Raw genomic sequence first — 25,188 nt, forward strand, 5'->3', positions numbered from 1 at the left:
AACTTGGCAATCTACTTCACTCATTTCCTACAAAAGGTGAAAAAATAAACCTTAAGGCTATTGCAACACATTTTCTTCCATGCTGCTTCAGTTCGGTGTTTTAATGGAATAAGCAGTATACACAGTGATGTTGATTTTACTATATATTGCTCCAGTAAAGTAGGAAATAGAAAATGGATCCAATTATTTAGTCAGTTTACTAAGGATTTGGGAGAATCAGGCACTTCAAATAGAGTACGATAGTACTACACATCTTTTTTTTGACCACTAAAGCAATATGAATAAATGCACCAATGCTTAAAATGACCCCTAAACACCTAGTTCCTCATCTTTTAAAATTTCACCAAGACTTGACTATAAAAAAAGGAGCAATAGGGGGCAGAGCAAGATGGCCGAATAGGAACAGCTCCAGTCTCCAACTTCCAGCGCGAGCGACACAGAAGACAGGTGATTTCTGCATTTTCAACTGAGACTCCACCTCTGGGGACAGGGCACAGCTAAACAACAACAACAACAACAAAAAGCAGCTGAAACCTCTGCAGACGCAAACGACTCTGTCTGACAGCTTTGAAGAGAGCAGTGGATCTCCCAACATGGAGGTTGAGATCTGAGAACGGACAGACTGCCTGCTCAAGTGGGTCCCTGACCCCTGAGTAGCCTAACTGGGAGACATCCCCTCCTAGGGGCAGACCGACACCCCACACCTCACACGGTGGAGTACACCCATGAGAGGAAGCTTCCATAGCAAGAATCAGACAGGTACACTCGCTGTTCAGCAATATTCTATCTTCTGCAGCCTCTGCTGCTGATATCCAGGCAAACAGGGTCTGGAGTGGACCTCACGCAATCTCCAACAGACCTACAGCTGAGGGTCCTGACTGTTAGAAGGAAAACTAACAAACAGGAAGGACACCCACACCAAAACCCCATCAGTACGTCACCATCATCAAAGACCAGAGGCAGATAAAACCACAAAGATGGGGAAAAAGCAGAGCAGAAAAGCTGGAAATTCAAAAAATAAGAGCGCATCGCCTCCTGCAAAGGAACGCATCTCATCGCCAGCAACGGATCAAAGCTGGACGGATAATGACTTTGACGAGATGAGAGAACAAGGCTCCAGTCCATCAAACTTCTCAGAGCTAAAGAAGGAATTACGTACCCAGCGCAAAGAAACTAAAAATCTTGAAAAAAAAGTGGAAGAATTGATAACTAGAATAATTAATGCAGAGAAGGCCATAAACGAATGGACAGAGAAGAAAACCATGACACGAGAAATACGTGAAAAATGCACAAGCTTCAGTAACCGACTCCATCAACAGGAAGAAAGAGTATCACCGATTGAGGATTATATGAATGAAATGAAGCGAGAAGAGAAACCAAAAGAAAAAAAGAAGAAAAAGAAATGAACAAAGCCTGCAAGAAGTATGGGATTATGTAAAAAGACCAATCTACGTCTGATTGGGGTGCCTGAAACTGAGGGGGAAAATGGAACCAAGTTGGAAAACACTCTGCAGGATATCATCCAGGAGAACTTCTCCAACCTAGTAGGGCAGGCCAACATTCAAATTCAGGAAATACAGAGAATGCCACAAAGATACTCCTCGAGAAGAGAAACTCCAAGACAAATAATTGCCAGATTCACCAAAGTTGAAATGAAGGAAAAAATCATAAGGGCAGCCAGAGAGAAAGGTCGAGTTACCCACAAAGGGAAGCCCATCAGACTAACAGCAGATCTCTCAGCAGAAACTCTACAAGCCAGAAGAGAGTGGGGGCCGATATTCAACATTCTTAAAGAAAAGAATTTTCAACCCAGAATTTCATATCCAGCCAAACTAAGTTTCATAAGTGAAGGAGAAATAAAATCCTTTACAGATAAGCAAATGCTTAGAGATTTTGTCACCACCAGGCCTGTCTTACAAGAGACCCTGAAGGAAGCACTAAACATGGAAATGAACAACCGGTACCAGCCATTGCAAAAACATGCCAAAATGTAAAGACCATCGAGGCTAGGAAGAAACTGCATCAACTAACGAGCAAAATAACCAGTTAATATCATAATGGCAGGATCAAGTTCACACATAGCCATATTAACCTTAAATGTAAATGGACTAAATGCTCCAATTAAAAGACACAGACTGGCAAACTGGATAAAGAGTCAAGACCCATCAGTTTGCTGTATTCAGGAGACCCATCTTACATGCAGAGACATACATAGACTCAAAATAAAGGGATGGAGGAAGGACTACCAAGCAAATGGAGAACAAAAAAAAAGCAGGGGTTGCAATCCTAGTCTCTGATAAAACAGACTTTAAACCATCAAAGATCAAAAGAGACAATGAAGGCCATTACATAATGGTAAAGGGATCAATTCAACAGGAAGAGCTAACTATCCTAAATATATATGCACCAAATACAGGAGCACCCAGATTCATAAAGCAAGTCCTTAAAGACTTACAAAGAGACTTAGACTCCCATACAATAATAACGGGAGACTTCAACACCCCACTGTCAACATTAGACAGATCAACGAGACAGAAAGTTAACAAGGATATCCAGGAATTGAACTCATCTCTGCAGCAAGCAGACCTAATAGATATCTACAGAACTCTCCACCCCAAATCAACAGAAGATACATTCTACTCAGCACCACATCACACTTATTCCAAAATTGACCACATAATTGGAAGTAAAGCACTCATCAGCAAATGTACAAGAACAGAAATTATAACAAACTGTCTCTCAGACCACAGTGCAATCAAACTAGAACTCAGGACTAAGAAACTCAATCAAAACCGCTCAACTACATGGAAACTGAGTAACCTGCTCCTGAATGACTACTGGGTACATAACAAAATGAAGGCAGAAATAAAGATGTTCTTTGAAACCAATGAGAACAAAGATACAACATACCAGAATCTCTGGGACACATTTAAAGCAGTGTGTAGAGGGAAATTTATAGCACTAAATGCCCACAAGAGAAATCTGGAAAGATCTAAAATTGGCACTCTAACATCACAATTAAATGAACTAGAGAAGCAAGAACAAACACATTCAAAAGCTAGAAGGCAGCAAGAAATAACTATGATCAGAGCAGAATTGAAGGAGATAGAGACACAAAAAACCCTCCAAAAAATCAATGAATCCAGGAGTTGGTTTTTGAAAAGATCAACAAAATTGATAGACCACTAGCAAGACTAATAAAGAAGAGAGAAGAATCAAATACACGCAATAAAAAATGATAAAGGGGATATCACCACTGACCCCACAGAAATACAAACTACCATCAGAGAATACTACAAACACCTCTACGCAAATAAACTAGAAAATCTAGAAGAAATGGATAATTTCCTGGATACTTACACTCTCCCAAGACTAAACCAGGAAGAAGCTGAATTCCTGAATAGACCAATAGCAGGCTCTGAAATTGAGGCAATAATTAATAGCCTACCAATGAAAAAAAGTCCAGGACCAGATGGATTCACAGCTGAATTCTACCAGAGGTACAAGGAGGAGCTGGTACCATTCCTTCTGAAACTATTCCAATCAATAGAAAAAGAGGGAATCCTCCCTAACTCATTTTATGAGGCCAGCATCACCCTGATACCAAAGCCTGGCAGAGACACAACAAAAAAAGAGAATTTTAGACCAATATCCCTGATGAACATCGATGCAAAAATCCTCAATAAAATACTGGCAAACCGAATCCAGCAGCACATCAAAAAAGTTATCCACCATGATCAAGTGGGCTTCATCCCTGGGATGCAAGGCTGGTTCAACATACGCAAGTCAATAAACGTAATCCAGCATATAAACAGAACCCAAGACAAAAACCACATGATTATCTCAATAGATGCAGAAAAGGCCTTTGACAAAATTCAACAGCCCTTCATACTAAAAATGCTCAATAAATTCGGTATTGATGGAACGTATCTCAAAATCATAAGAGCTATTTATGACAAACTCACAGCCAATATCATACTGAATGGGCAAAAACTGGAAAAATTCCCTTTGAAAACTGGCACAAGACAGGGATGTCCTCTCTCACCACTCCTATTCAACATAGTGTTGGAAGTTCTGGCTAGGGCAATCAGGCAAGAGAAAGAAATAAAAGGTATTCAGTTAGGAAAGGAAGAAGTCAAATTGTACCTGTTTGCAGATGACATGATTGTATATTTAGAAAACCCCATTGTCTCAGCCCAAAATCTCCTTAAGCTGATAAGAAACTTCAGCAAAGTCTCAGGATACAAAATAAATGTGCAAAAATCACAAGCATTCTTATACACCAGTAACAGACAAACAGAGAGCCAAATCATGAATGAACTTCCATTCACAAAAGAGAATGAAATACGCTTCAAAGAGAATGAAATACCTAGGAATCCAACTTACAAGGGATGTAAAGGACCTCTTCAAGGAGAACTACAAACCACTGCTCAGTGAAATAAAACAGGACACAAACAAATAGAAGAACATACCATGCTCATGGATAGGAAGAATCAATATTGTGAAAATGGCCATACTGCCCAAGGTAATTTATAGATTCAATGCCATCCCCATCAAGCTTCCAATGAGTTTCTTCACAGAATTGGAAAAAACTGCTTTAAAGTTCATATGGAACTAAAAAAGAGCCCACATTGCCAAGACAATCCTAAGTCAAAAGAACAAAGCTGGAGGCATCACGCTACCTGACTTCAAACTATGCTACAAGGCTACAGTAACCAAAACAGCATGGTACTGGTACCAAAACAGAGATATAGACCAATGGAACAGAACAGAATCCTCAGAAATAATACTACACATCTACAGCCATCTGATCTTTGACAAACCTGAGAGAAACAAGAAATGGGGAAAGGATTCCCTATTTAATAAATGGTGCTGGGAAAATTGGCTAGCCATAAGTAGAAAGCTGAAACTGGATGCTTTCCTTACTCCTTATATGAAAATTAATTCAAGATGGATTAGAGACTTAAATGTTAGACCTAATACCATAAAAACCCTAGAAGAAAACCTAGGTTCAGGACATAGGCATGGGCAAGGACTTCATGTCTAAAACACCAAAAGCAATGGCAACAAAAGCCAAAATTGACAAATGGGATCTAATTAAACTAAAGAGCTTCTGCACAGCAAAAGAAACTACCATCAGAGTGAACAGGCAACCTACAGAATGGGAGAAAATTTTTGCAATCCACTCATCTGACAAAGGGCTAATATCCAGAACCTATAAAGAACTCAATCAAATTTACAAGAAAAAAACAAACAACCCCATCAAAAAGTGGGCAAAGGATATGAACAGACATTTCTCAAAAGAAGACATTCATACAGCCAACAGACACATGAAAAAATGCTCATCATCACTGGCCATCAGAGAAATGCAAATCAAAACCACAATGAGATACCATCTCACACCAGTTAGAATGGCGATCATTAAAAAGTCAGGAAACAACAGGTGCTGGAGAGGATGTGGAGAAATAGGAACACTTTTACATTTTACACTGTTGGTGGGATTGTAAACTAGTTCAACCATTATGGAAAACAGTATGGCCATTCCTCAAGGATCTAGAACTAGATGTACCATATGACCCAGCCATCCCATTACTGGGTATATACCCAAAGGATTATAAACCATGCTGCTATAAAGACACATGCACATGTATGTTTATTGCGGCACTATTCACAATAGCAAAGACTTGGAATCAACCCATATGTCCATCAGTGGCAGACTGGATTAAGAAAATGTGACACATATACACCATGGAATACTATGCAGCCATAAAAAAGGATGAGTTTGTGTCCTTTGTAGGGACATGGATGCAGCTGGAAACCATCATTCTTAGCAAACTATCACAAGAACAGAAAACCAAACACCGCATGTTCTCACTCATAGGTGGGAACTGAACAATGAGATCACTTGGACTCGGGAAGGGGAACATCATACACCGGGGCCTATCATGGGGAGGGGGGAGGAGGGAGGGATTGCACTGGGAGTTATACCTGATGTAAATAACGAGTTGATGGGTGCTGACGAGTTGATGGGTGCCGCACGCCAACATGGCACAAGTATACATATGTAACAAACCTGCACGTTATCCACATGTACCCTAGAACTTAAAGTATTTAAAAAAAAAAAAAAGGAGCAATAGAAGCATGATCATCAACGTCAATATCCGGTTACAAAAAAGGGAAATAGATGAAGCAGTTGTCTGCATTTCTTATGCAACCAGTATTCTAAGTGCCTACTGCGTGCTGGAGACAGTTCAAAGGTTAACAACACAGATGGGGGCTCTACCCATGGAGCTTAATAAGCAAATAAATAAGCAGAAATGTAGGCAATGATACACATGACGGGGAAAAAATGGATTGATGTGATATTGATGGTAAAAGGTGGCTGTTTCAAACAGGGTCAAGGCCTATCTGAGGTGTGCTGTTTAAATTCAGATGCAAGTGACAAGGAACCAGCCACAATGAAGACACAGAGGAAGATCTTTCTAGCAGCAGGAAAAGTAACTGAAAAGCCTCTAAGTTGAGAACAAACCTGGAGATTTTGAGAAACAGATGAAAGAAAAAAGCTGGTGCAATTAAGTCTTAATGAACCAGGGAATAAAGGTGGGGGTGAGGATAATGGAGAAGATGGGGGACAAGCAGGCAGAGTCTGTGGACCGTGTGAAAAGCCATGTTGATTTAAAGCATAATGGGGCCTGTAATCCAAGCACTTTGGGAGGCTGAGGTGTGTGGATCACTTGAGGTCAGGAGTTCAAGACCAGCCTGGCTAACATGGCGAAACCCTGTCTCTACCAAGAAATACAAAAATTAGCCAGGCATGGTGGTACGCACCTGTAATCTCAGCTACTCAGGAGGTTGAGGCAGGAGAATCACTTGAACCTGGGAGGCAGAGGTTACAGTCAGCCGAGATGGCACCACTGCACCCCAGACTGGGCGACAGAGCGAGACCCTGTCTAACAATAAATAAATAAGAATAAAGTGTGATGGAAAGCTATGACCTTATCTACATTTCTCAAAGATCATTCTGGTTGCTCTCTGGAGCATGGCTTATAAAGGATGAGCACGCATGCAGGAAGACCAGTCAGAAGGCTAGCTATTGCAATAAGTGATGAGAGGCAACAGTGACTTGGGCAGATGGCAGCAGTGAAATGAAGATAAATATAGGAAGGATAAATAATGCTTCCTATATAGAGCAGAGGTTCTAAATAATAAGAGCAGAGGTTCCCATACTTTCTTGCTTCATGGCGCCCTTGGTGTCTCAGTAATTTTTTTCATAGCACACATAGGTCTAAAGTACCTAGCAGTTTCACTTTTAAGGTACATACTACTTAAGAGTAGTAGTCCATCTACGTCATTAATTTGCTTGAAAATTTAAAATATCCTGTGGTCTCCTGTGAAGGGTGCCCTGTGGCTCCAGGCTGTTTAGGAACCATAGCCTTAGTACTAAGACTTGCAAGAGAAATGGATGCGAGGATTACAGATAAAAGAAGAATCAAAGATTTCTGGCCAAAATCCTGGATTTGAGGCCTGAGCAAGTAGAGGGACAGTAGTGCCACTCACTGAGATGGGTAAGAATGGGGAAAAACACAACCCTGAAAAGTATCATGCCATGTACAAATAAGAAAGTTGAGACTTAGAGTGTCTGTGTAAATTACTCAAGGTAGCACAAGTGGTCAGGAAACAAGAAATTTGATTCCAAGTCTGTCTAATACCAGATAAAATAATAATATAACAAAAAATAAGCTTCTATGACTTAGTCACATTAGAGTAGATTATGATATTGCAGTTAATTCTAACAACATTATCAGATAGGTCTGTCTGATTCTGATTCTGAAGTTAGCTATGACATAACTCCCTGTTAGTTGATAAACAGGGATTGTAAGGGTGGCAAGTAGCAGCCTTGTCCACATAGTCTCAAAAAGAATTCTTTTAATGTAAAATGAAGGTCTTGGGGATAAAAAATGAAACTGAACATTCTATGAATGCCCATAGCTGCTGACATAACAACTAGCTATTCCTAAAACCAGAGCCACTCTATTGATCAGCTTTCTTTTCAACCCAGCCCCGAATGGGACATATATGGGGAAAGTTCTAAGTACAATACTAACTGAATGTTGATTCCTTAGGACAGGTGGCACAACCTCAAAGGCCTAGATGAGGCCAGGTTATATGGAGTAGCAGGGAATGTAGGGAATGGGAGAGGACATACATCATCTCCAACAGGCAATGCCATCCCTGGAAATCTGGACTTTAATGTAAAATTTAACAAATGTAAAAACTCTGGGCCAGGCGCAGTGGTTCACACCTGTAATTCCAGCACTTTGGGAGGCTTAGGCATGTGGATCATGAGGTCAGGAGATCGAGACCATCCTGCCTAACACGGTGAAACCCCGTCTCTACTAAAAATACAAAAAATTAGCCGGGCGTGGTGGCTGGTGCCTGTAGTCCCAGCTACTCGGGAGACTGAGACAGGAGAATCACTTGAACCCAGGAGGCAGAGATTGCAGTGAGCCAAGATCATGCCACTGCCCTCCATCCTGGGCGACAGAGCGAGACTCCATCTCAAACAAACAAACAAACAACAACAACAACAACAAAACTCTGCACTTTCTAAAGAAAGCATGCCTGAGGACTAAATTTGGTCCTTGCAAACAGTCTTAGATAAATGATTACACTTTTGGATAAGCAGCTGAGGGAAGAGACTTAGGGACATTAAAGAAGGATCATTAGAAGAATCCAGGAGTAGGCTGTTAATTCTATGCTGGAAACTAAAGTTGAAATTTCACAGTTAAATCTACTTTATACATCTTCTATATTTTTTGGTACTGCGCGTTTTTTCAAAAATAGAAATAGAAGAACCTTACATGTAGTTCTCTAAAGTTTAATCTGTCCAGGAAGAAATGATCTTATCAAAATAAATGAAGATGTTCTAGCAAGAAACACTGTTCATTTTTCTCCCTGCCATTAATGGCAGGTCATCAGACTATTTGTCTCTGCATGGAGCAGCTTAATAGCATTTGAAATCCTGCAATTCTATCAGCCACAGGAAGCATAATCAGAAACTTGAACAGAACTCACTAACTTAGATCTTCACCTGCCTTCAGAAAGAAGGAACCAGGAAAAAGATATTTGAAGAATACTTACAGAACTCTTCAGTGTTGAAATCCAAATTAAAGTTATGGCTGGGACTGGTAGCTCACACCCAACACTTAGGAAGGCAGGGGTGGGAAGACAGCTTGAGTCCAGGACTTTGAGACCTGCCTGGGCAACATAGCAAGACACCATTCTCCACAAGAAGGGGAAAATAAATAAATAAAATTATGAAAACCTATCCAATATTATAAATTATTAGACTGTCATTATAGCCTGTCACTAATTCTAAAAGTCAGGACTAACTTGGCAACATTTTTGAAAGATCCTCTTCTCAAAGCCTGAATGTTGTGGCTTTTATTTTCCTAAGGTCATGTCTGCAGACTAGCTAAGGAAGACACACAATCAGAGAGTGACTCATTCCCCTTATACATCATGCTATGACTCTGGATGTGAACAGAATAAAACAAAACAGTCGGTAGTAACTAAAATCTAGCTGGTTCTCCCTGGGGAATATTGCAAGGGGGCATTTTTAGTATGTGTATGGTCTTTTGGAGGAAATAGACAAATCTGCAGTTATAATATAATAAATAACTATTCATAGATTTCCACTCAGAGTGCTAAAGAAGGCCAGAAGGGGAACACTTACATTGGCCCCTGGGTTCAGGGAGATGACATGTGACCTAAGTTTGGAAGTCTTTTAAGGTACACTAGCTATTTCAGCTAGGGAGAATGGCATGCATGAAGTCACTGAAGCTTGGATTAGCTTTAATCATTGCCAGAAGTACAGGAGGTTCCAAGGAGCAGGAGGTACATGTACCTTTTTATACTTTATATACTTCATCTTTGTGCCTTATTATAATTCCTGGTTTCCAGATCACTGAGGCCCTGAGAAGTTATGAAGCTTGTAGCTTTACATACCCTTCTTTATATACCCTTGTGTAGGGCAGTGGTTGAACATGAAGCAGTGCAGAGTTGGACAAAAGCCACAAGGAGCTCTGGACTTTGAACTTTGCTGAAAGCTGTGGGACACATTAAATCATTTATGTCAAGATGAGACATAATTGATTTTGTTTCAGAAAGTGTAGAGGCAGAGATAATAAAGGCTCAATTGAGGAAGTTGAGATTTAAGGCAGGAAAATCCTCTGTGCATCCCTCTACAGTGTTGTCCAGTGCCCTGCCCTCACATGCTTGGGCTAGGGTAGGTTCACTTTGATCTTTTTCTCCTTGGGAATTAAGAATTCTGACAATTCCAATCAATCTATTGTGGATGCTTGAACTAGAAGTAACTCCAAAGTTATGGTGGTAGAGATTGACCAGATATAAGCAAAAGAAGAGGATGTTCTCTAAAAGAAAGAAGAAAGGAGGATGCATACACCCTACAGAAATAAGAGCAAGAAACCTTGGGGACACAGAGGTTGAGCAAGTGACTCTCCAGTTTCTGATTTCAACCCTGTGCCAGGCCCAGCTATATTTCCTGCCTTTAGGCCCTATTTCCTTATTGTAAACCAACTCATCTTCTTAAATTTAGGTTTGAGTGGGATTCTGGTGCAAATAATGTGAGCTCTGGCTAAAGCAAGGCCTGACAGAAAATGGAATGAAGATCATAGGAAGGATACAAGAGATATTAGGAATGTAAAATTGAAGGAAATTACAGTTGATTTGATTTGGGTATGTTCACTCCCAAGCTACAGGCTTGGGCACCCAACTGGTCACATGCATCATTGAGAAAAGGATTATAAGGGGAGGGGAAGAATTAGCAGAGAGTGATAGTGATTCAGTTTTATGCACATTGAGACTGGTGAGAGTGGAATATTCAAAAGTAGAAATGTTCAGCAGTTGAATATATGAGTACATATGGCAGAGGAGTTCTGACCTGCAATATAGATTAGGTCTTCTTTAACATGTCGATGGTCATTGGCCTAATGGGACTGGAATAGGTCTCTGAGTAGAGCTGCAAGCCAAGACCTGGACAACACCACCACTAAGGTTCAAATTGAGTAGGAAAAGCCATGAAAGAGACTTAAGATGAAATGCTGAGGTGAGGGACCATTTTTTCAGAAGAACCATGGCCAAGTGATGAGAGCATGGAGAATGAACTCATAGACAGGAATAAATGTAAATCTGGGAAGAGGAAAATAGACCTTCCTCACATCTTTTGTTGCTGGCACTTTGTTGTCTCATTTCATCTTCAAGCAACCTTTCAAGACGGGTCACAGCATATGCTTTTAAAGATAAGCAAAAGAGATCATAAGTTCCCTGAAAATGGAGTAAGTCATATTCTGTATCTCTGGTCCCTCACAGAGTGCCTGCTACCTGTGTGTAAAGAGTGAATTAAGACCCGGGCATCTCTACAATGTTACAATAGTCTACCCAGAATCAGCCAGGCTGGTGTTACTTTCAAACTCACATATCATATTGGGGACAAGGTTCTACTTTATTGGCACAGAAAGTCTATTTTCTGGGACACAACCCTGGATTTCATGCTATTTCAACTCATTAACAGCATCTCCATTTCTTCTCCTTACCTTTCAGTGAAACATATGAGTCAGAAAAACGAAGGTGAGGAAATATGTTTTCATATTTCTAAAGATGTCCTGAGGCACCCAAAAACCCAAAACCTTAGTTGCTGATACCTTACAAACCATGGAGATGAGTTTCCACTAATAACCACAGAATCTTAAATTCACATCTGATTCAGAAAGTATGACAAAAGGATTAGACAATCTTTTGATGTAAACTACAAGTCATGCCACATGGGGCATATTTAGCTACAGATCCCTGACCTTCTAAGGAAGTTTTATTAGCTCTTGTCATCCTAAGGTCATTGAGGTCTTTTCTCCTTGACATAAATCTAAGATGAAAAGAACACATCTAATACTGAAGTGAAGGGCACTACTATAACATGTACAAGCTAGAAGAAGAACACCATCATGATTCTTTCCTGTATTCTGAAAATAGAGACATGCATAAAGAAGGGTATTATAGCAATTTTGTGTCTCCAGAGGATGCCTCAAATCCTGTATCAACAGGTATAGGGTAAAGAAGGTGGATTAACGGTGGGATGTTTCTGCTTTCCTCAAACGCCTGGGATTTTATAAACCGTAGTACACAGGGAGCAGAAGGAAAGTGAACACAGACGTAGTTGCTCCCACGGGCCTGAATCATACGTGTTTTCTCATTTAATCACATTCAGGAAGTTTAATTCCTGATTTCCAAATCACTGAGGACCTGAGAAGTTATGTAGCTTGTGGAGTTTACACAGAAAGTAGGTGTGTTGGGTTTGGATTCAAATCCAGATTTAACACCAAAGGTTGTATTAGTATTTGATGTGCCATGTTTCTGCACACAAAACAACTCCATTTAAATAAATTTTTTAAAACACAACAAAAATCATTTGTATCCTCTTCAATCCCTAGGTAGAATTAATGACTCATTTTCCTGTGTTCCTATAGTATATTAATTTGGCTTTTATTATGCTGCACTGTAATTATCTGTGTGTCTATATCCTTAGCTATAATACAAACTTCTCAGTGAAAAGAATTATAGCTTACAGATCTTTGAATCTACAGCAATGATATAGTAAATATTGGTTGAAGGCATAAATAAATACATTAATGATGTATTTTTCAGATTCCTATAACAGGACAAAAATTATTTGTGAATTATACAAAGAAAAAAGATAATAATATTCAAGAAAATACATTTTCATCATTTGTTAGCATGAATCTCCACTTTTTATTGCTTATTTTCCACATGGTTAGCCAGGGATCATTGACCTTTTTTTTTTTTTTTTTTTTTTTTTTTTTTTTTTTACTAAAAATGGATTTGCCATATCCATGAACAGGTACTAAGAAAGTTCACATCCATATTGTGCTAACTTATTTTTACACATATTTGGAGACAGGATTTTTCAGAGGTGCTTTTCATGCCTTGCCCCATATATTCTAGATCACCCTCTGAATTACCCTGCAGCCATCATGGAAACTCACTATAGAATCTGGCAGTTTCTAGCTCAACTTTGTCTCTCTACTTGTCTACATGACAGCTCTGGCATCATAAGTGATTTCTCAGGAAAACCTGGAGGGAGTGCATTTAACATCCTCAGGGACAACACTCAAGTTGAGGGACTGGGGATTGTGGATAAATACCCCTCGACTAATTCTGAGGACAATCTACACTGTTCCTCGGAGAGTACTCAGCCAGACTGCGCTCCAGTTGCCTACTGACATAGCCTGCTTACCACTGCTCTCTTTACTGCCTCTTCTCCCTTCCCTATCCCACTTTCCTTACTCCCTTTCTCAACCTCTTGATATCGTCCCCAAAATATCATCTGCACCCAAGTCCTTGCCTTAGGGGCAACCTGCTTTTGGGGCAACCTAAACAGAGACAGGTGTGCAATACATACACAGGGAAATGGAAAATGATTAGAAACATTCTGATGGCTCACTACAAAGGCATTCTACTCCAAGCCTCCTCTGATGAGAGTGCTTTGTTTTGTTTGCTAGGATAGTGAGTGACCTACCTGCCATCAAAAAGGGTTTTAGACTCCAGAGGGAGAAAGTACACCCCTTCCCTTATAAACCACGTGCACATGAGTTGAGAAGCCAGTGGAGTTCATAGGGCTTGAGCCTACTCTTACATTATGGAAGCCAAGGAAAGTCTATCATATCAGGTGATAAGTCTGCTACACAATCTTGGGATAAAGAGGCATTATCAGCTGTAACCTAGATTGTCTTTCTTCAAAGACACGATAGGGAAATAAAAATATGGTCTTAACATATAAGAAGCTAGGCCTCTAAGACAATGATCAGCATGCGGTAAGCATTTAATAAATATTCCAAAAATTGTGTTGAACAGAGTACATTTTTCTTTTTAGACCAAAACTATTTTTCTACAGTCTGATAACTTTTCATCCAAGAAAGGCTTCAAGTATTACTATTTCAAATGTTTTAGCTTCCATTCTACTTGAAACTCCATTTGCCCTCATTCAAATGCACATTAAAAGTCCATCTACTTCACTTTATAGGTAATTAGACTGAAAGCAATTAACTGGCATGCCCAGAGTCCCATGGTGGAGACAGACCTTGAATCTAATTTTCCTGATTCCTGGGTTAATATTCTTCCCCTCACATGACACTCATTTTTCAAAAGAGTGAGCCATAAACCCTAACATTTTCCTATTTATTCACTAACTTTCAGCCAATGAACACAAATGAGTACAAATTCACTAATCTGGAAATACTTCAATGAGTAAACATTTTATCTTCCAACAGCTTTTTGGACTAGGGAGGCAGAGAGGGGAAGACTCATTTTAGTGAGATGCTGCTCTAATACATTCATCCTGCCTTGTGGAAGACCTCGAAGAGAGCAAAACCTCATTTCTAGGTCAGATTTACAATCTGAAAGTGTACAAACCCTTATTGTTTTCTTTCTTATTTTCAGCCACCTTTATTCTTCTCTGTATTTATCACCATCTGACCAGGTGTGCTTGTGCTATGTTTCCTGATCGCATGGTATTTTTTTTTTTTTTTAATACCAGGAGTGCTTGTTGAGGATAGAATATGAGAATGGAACAGATCCAGAAATACTGCACTTAGAAAATTAAATTAATTAAATATGATTAACAAGTATAAATGCCTCATTCAACCATCAGCCTAGCTTGTCCAGGAACTCTAGATCAGGATATAAATCAAAGGACTTAGCTAGGTACCAGAAAACTTAAGAATTTGATAAGGTTAATGGTTCTTGAGATGGCTGTGATTTTTTCTTTTTTAGCACACAAACAGCCATTTTAGGTTTTGGTTTTTTTTAAATACATAACTTGTAACATTTTATTTATTCATTTTATTTTTCTATAAGTTATTGGGGTACAGGTGGTATTTGGCTACATGAGTAACTTCTTTAGTGGTGATTTGTGAGATTTTGGTGCACCCACCACCCAAGCAGTATACACTGCACCATATTTGTAGTCTTTTATCCCTTGCCCCCTCCCACTCTTCCCCCTCAAGTCCCCAAAGTCCACTGTATCATTCTTATACCTTCGCGTCCTCATAGCTTAGCTCCCCCATATCAGTGAGAACATATGATGTTTGGTTTTCCATTGCTGAGTTACATCACTTAGAATAATAGTCTCCAATCTCATCCAGGTCAGTGCAAATGCTGTTAATTCATTCCTTTTTATGGCTGCATTGTATTCCATCACACATATATATCAGTTTCTTTATCCACTTGTTGATTGATGGGCATTTGGGTTGGTTTCATGATTTTGCAATTGTGAATTGTGCTGCTATAAACATGCGTGTGCAAGTATCTTTTTCAAATAATGACTTCTTTTCCTCTGGGTAGATACCCAATAGTGGGATTGCTGGATCAAATGGTAGTTCTACTTTTAGTTCTTTAAGGAATCTCCACACTGTTTTCCATAGTGGCTGTACTAGTTTACATTCCCACCAGCAGTGTAGAAGTGTTCCCTGTTCACCGCACCCACGCCAACATCTACTGTTTTTTGATTTTTTGGTTATGGCCATTCCTGCAGGAGTAAGGTGGTATTGCATTGTGGTTTTGATTTGCATTTCCCTGATCATTAGTGATGTTAAGCATTTTTTCATATGTTTGTTGGCCATTTGTATATCTTCTTTTGAGAATTGTCTATTCATGTCCTGAGACTACTTTTTGATGGTCCTGTTTGTGTTTTTCTTACTGATTTGTTTGAGTTCATTGTAGATTCTGGATATGAGTCCTTGGTCAGATGTACAGATTGTGAAGATTTTCTCCCATTCTGTGGGAGGTCCCAACTATTTATCTTTGTTTTTATTGCATTTGCTTTTGTGTTCTTGGTCATGAAATCCTTGCCTAAATCAATGTCTAGAACGGTTTTTCCAATGTTGTCTTCTAGAATTTTTATAGTTTCGGGTCTTAGGTTTAAGTCCTTAATCCATCTTTTTTTTTTTTTTTTTTTTTTTTTGAGACGGAGTCTTGCTATGTCGCCCAGGCTGGAGTGCAGTGGCCGGATCTCAGCTCACTGCAAGCTCCACCTCCCGGGTTCACGCCATTCTCCTGCCTCAGCCTCCCGAGTAGCTGGGACTACAGGTGTCCGCCACATCGCCCGGCTAGTTTTTTGTATTTTTTAGTAGAGACGGGGTTTCACCGTGTTAGCCAGGATGGTCTCGATCTCCTGACCTCGTGATCCACCCGTCTCGGCCTCCCAAAGTGCTGGGATTACAGGCTTGAGCCACCGCGCCCGGCCCCTTAATCCATCTTGAGTTGATTTTTATATAAGGTTAGAGATGAGGATGCAATTTCATTCTCCTACATGTGGCTAGCCAATTATCCCAGCACCATTTGTTGAAAAAGGTGTCCTTTCTCCACTTTATGTTTTTGTTTGCATTGTCGAAGATCAGTTGGCCTTAAGGATTTGGGTTTATTTCTGAGTTCTCTATTCTGTTCCATTGGTCTATGTGCCTATTTTTATACCAGTACCATACTGTCTTGGTGACTATGGCCTTACAGTATAGTTTGAAATCAGGTAGTGTGATGCCTCCAGATTTGTTCTTTTTGCTTAGTCTTGCTTTGGCTATGTGGGCTCTTTTTTGGTTCCATATGAAGTTTAGTATTGTTTTATCTAATTCTGTGAAGAATGATGGTGGTCTGACAGTGACTTTATTAAATCTGTAGATTGCTTTTGGCAGTATGGTCATGTTCACAATATTGATTCTACCCATCCATGAGCATGGGATGTGTTTCCATTTGTTTGTGTCATTATGACATCTTTCAGCAGTGTTTTGTAGTTTTCCTGTAGAGGTCTTTCACCTCCTTTGTTAGGTATATTTCTAAGTATTTTATATTTTTTTGCAGCTATTGTAAAAAGGGTTGAGTTCTTTATTTGATTCTCTGCTTGGCTGCTGTTGGTGTATAGAAGAGCTACTGATTTCTGTATATTAACATTGTATCACGAAACTTTGCTGAATTATTTATCAGTTCTCAGAGCTTTCTAGAGGAACATTATTCCTCTGGTTATTCTAGTTAGCAATTAATTCCTCTAACCTTTTATCAAGGTTCTTAGCTTCCTTGCATTGGATGAGAACATGCTCCTTTAGCTCGGAGGAGTTTGTTACTACCCACCTTCTGAAGCCTCCTTCTGTTAATTCATCAAAGACATTCTCTGTCCAGTTTTGTTCCCTTGCTGGTGAGGAGTTGTGATCCTTTGGAGGAGATGAGGCATTTTGGTTTTTGATTTTCAGCCTTTTTGTGCTGTTTTTTCCTCATCTTCATGGATTTATCTACCTCTTGATGTTGGTGACCTTCAGTTGGGGATTCTGTGTGGATGTCCTTTTTGTTGATGTTGATGCTATTCCTTTCTGTTTGTTAGTTTTCCTTCTAACAGTCAGGCCCCTCTGCTGCAGGTCTGCTGGAGTTTGCTGGAGGTACACTCCAGACCCTGTTTGCCTGTATCACCAGCAGAGGCTGTAGAACAGCAAAGACTGTTGCCTGTTCCTTCCTCTGGAATCTTCGTCCCAGAGAGGCACCCTCCAGACGCCCTTGGAGCTCTCCTGTATGAGGTGTCTGTCGATCCCTGCTGGGAGATGTCTCCGAGTCAGGAGGCACGGGGGTCAGGGACCCACTTGAAGAGGCAGTCTGTCCCTTAACTGAGCTCAAGAGCTGTGCTGGGAGATTTGTTGCTCTCTTCAGAGCTGGCAGGCAGGAACATTTAAGTCTGCTGAAGCTGCACCCACAGCCACCCCTTCCCATCTGTCCCAGGAAGATGGGAATTTGATCTATAAGGCCCTGACTGGGGCTGCTGCCTTTCTTTCAGAGATGCCCTGACCAGAAAGAAGGAATCTAGAGAGGCAAGCTGGCTACAATGGCTTTGCTGAGCTGTGGTGGGATCTGCCCAGTTGGAACTTCCCTGTGGCTTTGTTTACACTGTGAGGGGAAAACAGCCTACTCAAGCCTCAGTAATGGTGGACGTCCTTCCCCACACCAAGCTCGAGCATCCCAGGTCGACTTCAGACTGCTGTGCTGGCAGCAAGAATTTCAAGCCAGTGGATCTTAGCTTGCTGGGCTCTGTTGGGTGGGATTTGCCAAGCTAGACCACTTAGCTCCCTGGCAGGGAAGCCATGAGGGACTGTGGTGCCATGAGGGACAGTGCATTCTGGCCCAATACTATGCTTTTCCCATGGTCTTCACAACCCGCAGACCAGGAGATTCCCTTGGGTGCCTACACCACCAGGGCCCTGGGTTTCAAGCACAAAACGGGTGGCTGTTTGGGCTAACTAGCTGCAGGAGTTTTTTTTCATACCCCAGTGGCACCTGGAACACCACCAAGATAGACTTTTTGATGTAGGCATTTAGGGCTATGAACCTTCCTCTTAGCATCACCTTTGCTGTATCCCAGAGGTTTTGATAGCTTGTGTCATTAGCATTCAGTTCAAAGAATTTTTAAATTTTCATCTTGATTTTATTTTTGACCCAATGCTCATTCAGGAGCTGATTATTTAATTTCCATGTATTTGCATGGTTTTGAAAGTTCCTTTTGGAGTTGATTTCCAGTTTTATTTCACTGTGATTTGAAAGAGTGCTTAATATAATCTCAATTTTCTTAAACTTATTGAGGTTCATTTTATGGCCATCATATGCTCTGTCTTGGAGAAAGTTCCATGCACTGTTGAATAGAACGTGTATTCTGCACTTGTTGGATGAAATGTTCTGTATATATCTGTCAAGTCCATTTGTTCCAAGGTATAGTTTAAATCCACTGTTTCTTTGTTGACTTTTTGTCTTGATGACCTGTCTAGTGCTGTCAGTGGAGTACTGAAGTCTCCCACTATTACTGTGTTGCTGTCTATCTCATTTCTTAGGTCTATTAGTAATTGTTTTATAAATTGGGAGCTCTAGTGTTAGGTGCACATGTTTAGGATTGTGATATTTTACTGTTGAACAAGGCCTTTTACCATTATATACTATCTCTGTCTCTTTTAACTACTATTGTTTTAAAGTTTCTTTTGTCTGATATAAGAATAGCTACTCCTGCTTGTTTTGGTGTCCATTTGCATGAAATGCCTTTTTTTTTTTTTTTTTTGAGACGGAGTCTCGCTCTGTTGCCCAGGCTGTGAAATGCCTTTTTCTACCCCTTTAAGTTTATGTGAGTCCTTATGTGTTAGGTGAGTCTCCTGAAAGTGGCAGATAGTTGGTTTGTGAGTTCTCATCCATTCTGCAGTTCTGTATCTTTCAAGTGGAGCATTTAGGCCATTTACACTCAATGTTTGTATTGAAATGTGAGGTACTATTGCTTTCACCATGTTCTTTCTTGCCTGGGTACTTTGGTTTTTGTTTTCTGTTGTTTCTTTTTAAAGTGTATTTTTGTTTTATAGATGCTGTGTGATTTTTGCTTTAGAGTCTCTGTTTTGAGGTGTTTCCAGGATTTGTTTCAAGATTTAGACCTTCTTTTAGCAGTTCTCATAGTGGTGGTTTGGTAATGGCAAATTCTCTCAGCATCTGTTTGTCTGAAAATGACTGTATCTTTCCTTCATATATGATGCTTAGTTTCTCCAGAAACAAAATTCTTGGCTGATAATTGTTTTTTTTTTTTTTTTTGAGGAGGCTGAAGACAGGTCCTTAATCCTTTCTAGCTGGTAGGGTTTCTGCTGAGAAATCTGCTGTTAATCTGATAGGTTTTCTTTTATAGGTTACCTGGTGCTTGTGTCTCACAGCTCTTAAGATTCTTTCCTTCATCTTAACTTTGGGTAACCTGATGATATTGTGCCTAGGTGAAGATCTTTTTGTGATGAATTTCCCAGGTGTTCTTTGTGCCTCTTGTATTTGGATGTCTAGGTCTCTAGTAAGGCTGGGGAAGTTTTCCTCGATTATTCCCCCAAATATGTTTTCCAGGCTTTTAGAATTCTCTTCTCAGGTACACCGATTATTCTTAGGTTTGGTTGTTTAACATAATCCCAGACTTCTTGTAGGCTTTGTTCATGTTCTTATTTTTTTTTCTTTGTCTTTGTTGGATTGGGTTAATTCAAAGACTGTGTCATTGAGCTCTGACTTTCTTTCTTCTACTTGTTCAATTGTTTCTGACACTTTCCAGAGTATTTTGCATTTCTAAAAGTGTGTCCAAAGTTTCCTGAATTTTTTATTGTTTTTCTTTAAGCTATCTATTCCCATGAATATTTCTCCCCTCATTTCTTGTATCATTTTTTGGATTTCCTTGCATTGGGCTTCACTCTTCTCTGGTCCCTCCCTGATTAGCTTAATAACTAACCTCCTGAATTGTTTTTCAGGTAAATCAGGGATTTCTTCTTGGTTTGGATTCATTGCTGGTGAATTAGCATGATTTTTTGGGGGGTGTTGAAGAGCCTTGTTTGGTCATATTGCCAGGGTTGGATTTCTGGTTCCTTCTCATTTGGGTAGGATCTGTCAAAGGGAAGGTCTAGGGCTGAAGGCTCACAGGGTGCTCCCTTGATGTAGTATTCTCCCCCTTTTCCTATGGATGTGGCTTCCTATGAGCTGAACTACAGTGTTTGTTGTCTCTCTTCTGGGTCTAGCCACGCAGTAAGTCTACTCGGCTCCAGGCTGGTATTGCGAGTTGTCTGCACAGAGTCCTGTGATGTGAACCATCTATAGGTCTCTCAGCTGTGGATACCAGCACCTGTTCCGGTGGAGATTGTGGGGAGCGGGGTGCGATGGACCCCATGAGGGTTCTTAATTTTGGTGGTTTAATGCTCAATTTTCATGCTGGTTGCCCTCCTGTCATTAGGTGGAACTCTCCAGAAAGCATCAGCTGCAGTACTATGGAGAGGGACTGGCGGTGGGCAGAGCCCTAGAACCCGCGAGATTATATGTCCTTTGTCTTCCACTACCAGGGTGGATAGGAAAGGACCATCTGGTAGGGGTGGGACTAGGCGTGTCTGAGCTCAGACTCTCCTTGGGCTGGTCTTGCTATGGCTGCTGTGGGGGTTGAGGGTGAGATTCCCAAGTCACTACAGTTGTGTACCTAGGAGGATTGTGACTCCCTCTGCTGAGTCATGCAGATTGTCAGGGAAGTGGGGGAAAGCTGGAAGTCACAGGCCTCATCCAACTCTCATGCAAACTGAAGAGCTGGTCTCACTCCCACCATGTCCCAGCAACAGCCCCAAGTCTGTGTCCAGGCAGAGGGTGAGATGGGCTTGAAAATTTGTCTGAGGCTATCTGCCCTCCCATTTGCGAAAGAAAAGGGCTTTAGTTCTTCCCCCACCTGTGAAGTCTGCACGCCGCATTTGCATCCTCCCTTCTGGCCAGGAGGCTTCTTGCCCCATTCAAATTGTTACCAAGTGCAGCTACAGAATTTCTTCTCCCTGTGGAGTTTTATCCCCTGCTCCTCTGGTCACCCTCCTGATGGAACGCTGTGGTGCCAGGCAGGAATGGGCTGCTTGGGATCCAGCAAGCTACCAGGGCCTTTCTGCCGCTTCCTCTATCCCCATGTTTCACTTGGCTCTCTAACTTGACTCAGCTCCAGGGAAAGTCGGAAACTTCTCCCACAAGAGACCTTCAGCTTCTCCAGTGGGGGTGTGTGTTCTCATTTTAGGTTTTAATCCTTGGACGGTATTGAATTTCACAAACTTTGATTACTTACTGTGTACCTTAACCCCAAACAAGCTTTAAATAGTCAGTTCTGAATATTTAATTCCAGGTGCTCTACAATTAAAGGGTGGCCCATGTGATCTGGCATCAGAAAATTGGGCTGCACCTGTAGTTCTAAAACTTATTAGTTGTGTGATGGTGGAAAAGTCACTTAATTCATTAAGTCTTAACTTCCTTGGCTAGAGAACCAACAGAAGAGCGGCCCTGCTTACTTGACAGGATGTTTATAAAGATCAAGAGAGATACTGTCTATAAAAATATTTTAGAGTGTTAAATATGTAAAGCAGTAAAAAATGTTTATTATTGTCATGACCATAACAAATACACCACTTGAGGGGCTCAAAGCAGTTTTGTCCTACTTTTCACCTTTTCTGTTAGTGTTTATTGAGTTAACACATATTAGAGTAGCACCTGGGATTTGATGTTCAATAAATGACTACTATTAACATTATCATTACCAGGGCATATATTCTGAAGGCTTCCACTATCTCTTGTAAGTAAAGTGAAAGAAGTAATCTCCTGGAGGTTAAAGTAAATCTATTCTGAAAGCAAGAATAATCTGCCCATATACAATGGGATTACTTACTCTCCACTCTTACTCTGAGTTATTAGAAGACAGAGAGTAAGAAGAGAAAATAAAGCTAGCAATATTACTCTGGAAGGAGATTGGCTAAAAAGTAAAAGACCGTATGTCCCAGAGAAGATTCTCCCACAATTCTCTTTATCCGAAGCAAACTCAAAAGCTTAAACTCTGGATTTTCTTTTCCACTTTACTACTGTTTTTCTGTGTAACCTTAAAGAGAGTCATTTAAGCACTTGGTCTTCTTAGGTGAAAATCTGATACCTTTCATTCATCCAAGACAGACTGATTATCTCCTTATCAGAATATGCCCAAATATAGTTTATTATAAGTTCCTCAAAAAAGAAAGACATTATCAAACCCACATAGAACTTGGTGCTTTCTTTCTCACTACCTACACCTCCCTCCTCCAAATGTGAACACATGTATTTTGGTTGTCATAATGATAATGTGGGAAGGGTCTACTTATTAAGTCATCAGATAAATATTTCTTCGATTGAACATGGAACATCTTTGATATTATAACTAGAGTTTAGAATAGATCACAGTGATAATTTCTTTTTTTTTTTTTTTTTTTGAGACGGAGTCTCGCTCTGTCGCCCAGACTGGAGTGCAGTGGTGCAATCTCGGCCCACTGCAAGCTCCACCTCCTGTGCTCACGCCATTCTCCTGCCTCAGCCTCCCGAATAGCTGGGACTGCAGGCACCTGCCACCACACCTGGCTAATTTTTTGTATTTTTAGTAGAGACAGGGTTTCACTGCATTAGCCAGGATGGTCTTGATCTCCTGACCTCATGATCCGCCCGCCTCGGCCTCCCAAAGTCCTGGGATTACAGACATGAGCCACTACACCCGGCCGAGAATTTCTTGAATTTACTTTAACCATCATCATCTTCATCTGTCACTCCTCTTCTTTATTTTGACACATGCAGAAATTTTTTATTGGCCTATGAGATACAGTGCAATGATACTAACACTCTTATGTTAGGAAAGTTAGTACTCCATTTTCTCTATTCTTTCTCTCCTGTGAAGAAAGGAAGATAATAAATTCAGTTGCATGTTGAAATTATTAAGTGATGAGAGTCATATTATTAAAAAAATTGCCTCATCTAAAAGTGAAATGTAATGTCTGAAATATGTAATGTTTTTAAGAACTTACACGTCCTCCATTCGGTAGGGTAGAGGATGAGAATGTATGGGTTGGGATATAAAGAAACATAAGCTATCATACAAATAAAAGATCTATATATATATCTATGATATACTATCTATAGATAAATATGGTAAAGGAAAAGAAGATTAAGTATTTCAAGAAGAAAATCTATTTTGTCAACTGTGACAGAATAGTAAATAGGTCAAGGGAATAGCAATAAAGGATTCTTTGAGGGAGAAGAGAAAAAACTAAACATGGTAAGGTTAAACAACACAGCTGTGAGGATGATTTATCTTTTAATATAATATTTAATATTATCTTTCCATATAATCTTTCTATAAACTCACCTTGGTGAGAAATAGAATTCAAAATACCTCATATTTCAGTTCACTCAGATTTTGAGGTGAAAGAACTTTCAAAAACATGTTTCAACTTCTATACATTATTAGGGTTGAATTAAAATAAATAAAAGCATTGCCTGCTTTATTTCTCACTTAAAAGGGAAGAAGCTGGAAAAAAAGTAAAGTTTTATATACATAAATATATGTGTTATATGTAATAAAATATCCATAGGAAAGATATTCTGAATTAACAAAGTAACACAAAATAAAAGGCATAATTAAAATTTCTACTAATAATACAAAAAGTAAATCATTAGACTCTAATAGATTATTTTAAATCAGAAACAAAGTTTATGATAGTTTTTACTTAATCTTGAGAATAATGGAAAAAGATACACACATATACACATACAAATAAAGACCAGAGAGCAAGAGAAAACACATTATATAAGAGTCCCAGATTAGTTGATTTTTATGCAGACAGTAAACAGTAGTACAGTATATCATAATGACATTGACTTACACTAAATTTTATAGGCTTATAATATGAATGTCTGAAATTATGTACTGTGAATAAACAACAGTTACTCAGCATAGGTATTGTATTATTTCAATGTCTAATCCTCTAACCTCTAGACATGAACATCATATTAATTTATGCAGGAAGTTGATTCGCTGTTTTACATCATGTAGACACAGTCTAAGTTCAGCCATCATTTACTTTATTTTATTCTTCCTATTTTCCAGGATTGAAAATCAAATGCAAACAAAAGCTCTATGACAACACTGCCTATATCATGTGCAGTTTATGATAAGCAAAGTGCATCTATCATATATATTAGAGGATATCAGGATCCCTTATCACTTGATCTTCATGAAAAAAGTGAGGCTTTGGAGAAATGAATGTTTTATTAAAATTTGACAACGTCAATCAGCTCAATTTACACCAGTTACTGCTAATGGATTATGACAGTCATTTCAAACTAGGAACACATTAGCCCCAGTCACTACCCATAAACTAGAGTTGGCTCTGTTTTTGGTACCCGTTTGAAGTGAAAACAAAAAAAGTACAAGAAAAATCCTTCACTTTCTATGCTTTTATACTTGTCAACTTTAAATGCTTAGAAAAAAAAGCATAACAAACAAAACATATTTTCGGAAACAGAACACATATTAGGTTGGTCAGCTAACGAATTCACATAGGATTCTTAATGCATCCGATTATTTGATGCTTGGTTCTAGCCTAGCTGCAATTCTCTACTTCCACCAGACTGCAGAAGGTGGACACATCTCAGAACAAGTCATGATGTACCAAATTCAGAGAACAAACAAGCAAAATGTGCCTGGCACTAGACCAACAGATGAGCCTTAAGAGAGTTGGCAAAGGTGAGAAAAAATGAAAGTTA

At 39.8% G+C, this 25,188-nt stretch overlaps 1 protein-coding gene across 9 annotated transcripts in view; it reads right to left on the minus strand.

Moving 5' to 3' along the window:
* The window catches only part of SLC2A13 (solute carrier family 2 member 13), a 369,307-nt gene that overhangs the window by 172,977 nt on the left and 171,142 nt on the right, over positions 1-25,188 (minus strand). The window contains exon 6 of one of the 9 annotated variants that reach the window (XR_012420135.1): positions 22,843-23,312. The exons of 7 other annotated variants lie outside the window; for them this stretch is intronic. Coding sequence is in view for 1 of the 2 variants with exons in the window: in XM_074006602.1 (XP_073862703.1) it covers positions 23,282-23,312 (31 nt within the window). In the remaining variant the exon portion in view is untranslated. Of the gene's footprint in view, positions 1-22,842; positions 23,313-25,188 lie in introns of those variants that run through there. One more of the 9 variants, XM_074006602.1, reaches the window with a different exon arrangement.

Source organism: Macaca fascicularis, chromosome 11, assembly GCF_037993035.2.
Source record: "Macaca fascicularis isolate 582-1 chromosome 11, T2T-MFA8v1.1".
Lineage (NCBI taxonomy): Eukaryota > Metazoa > Chordata > Mammalia > Primates > Cercopithecidae > Macaca > Macaca fascicularis.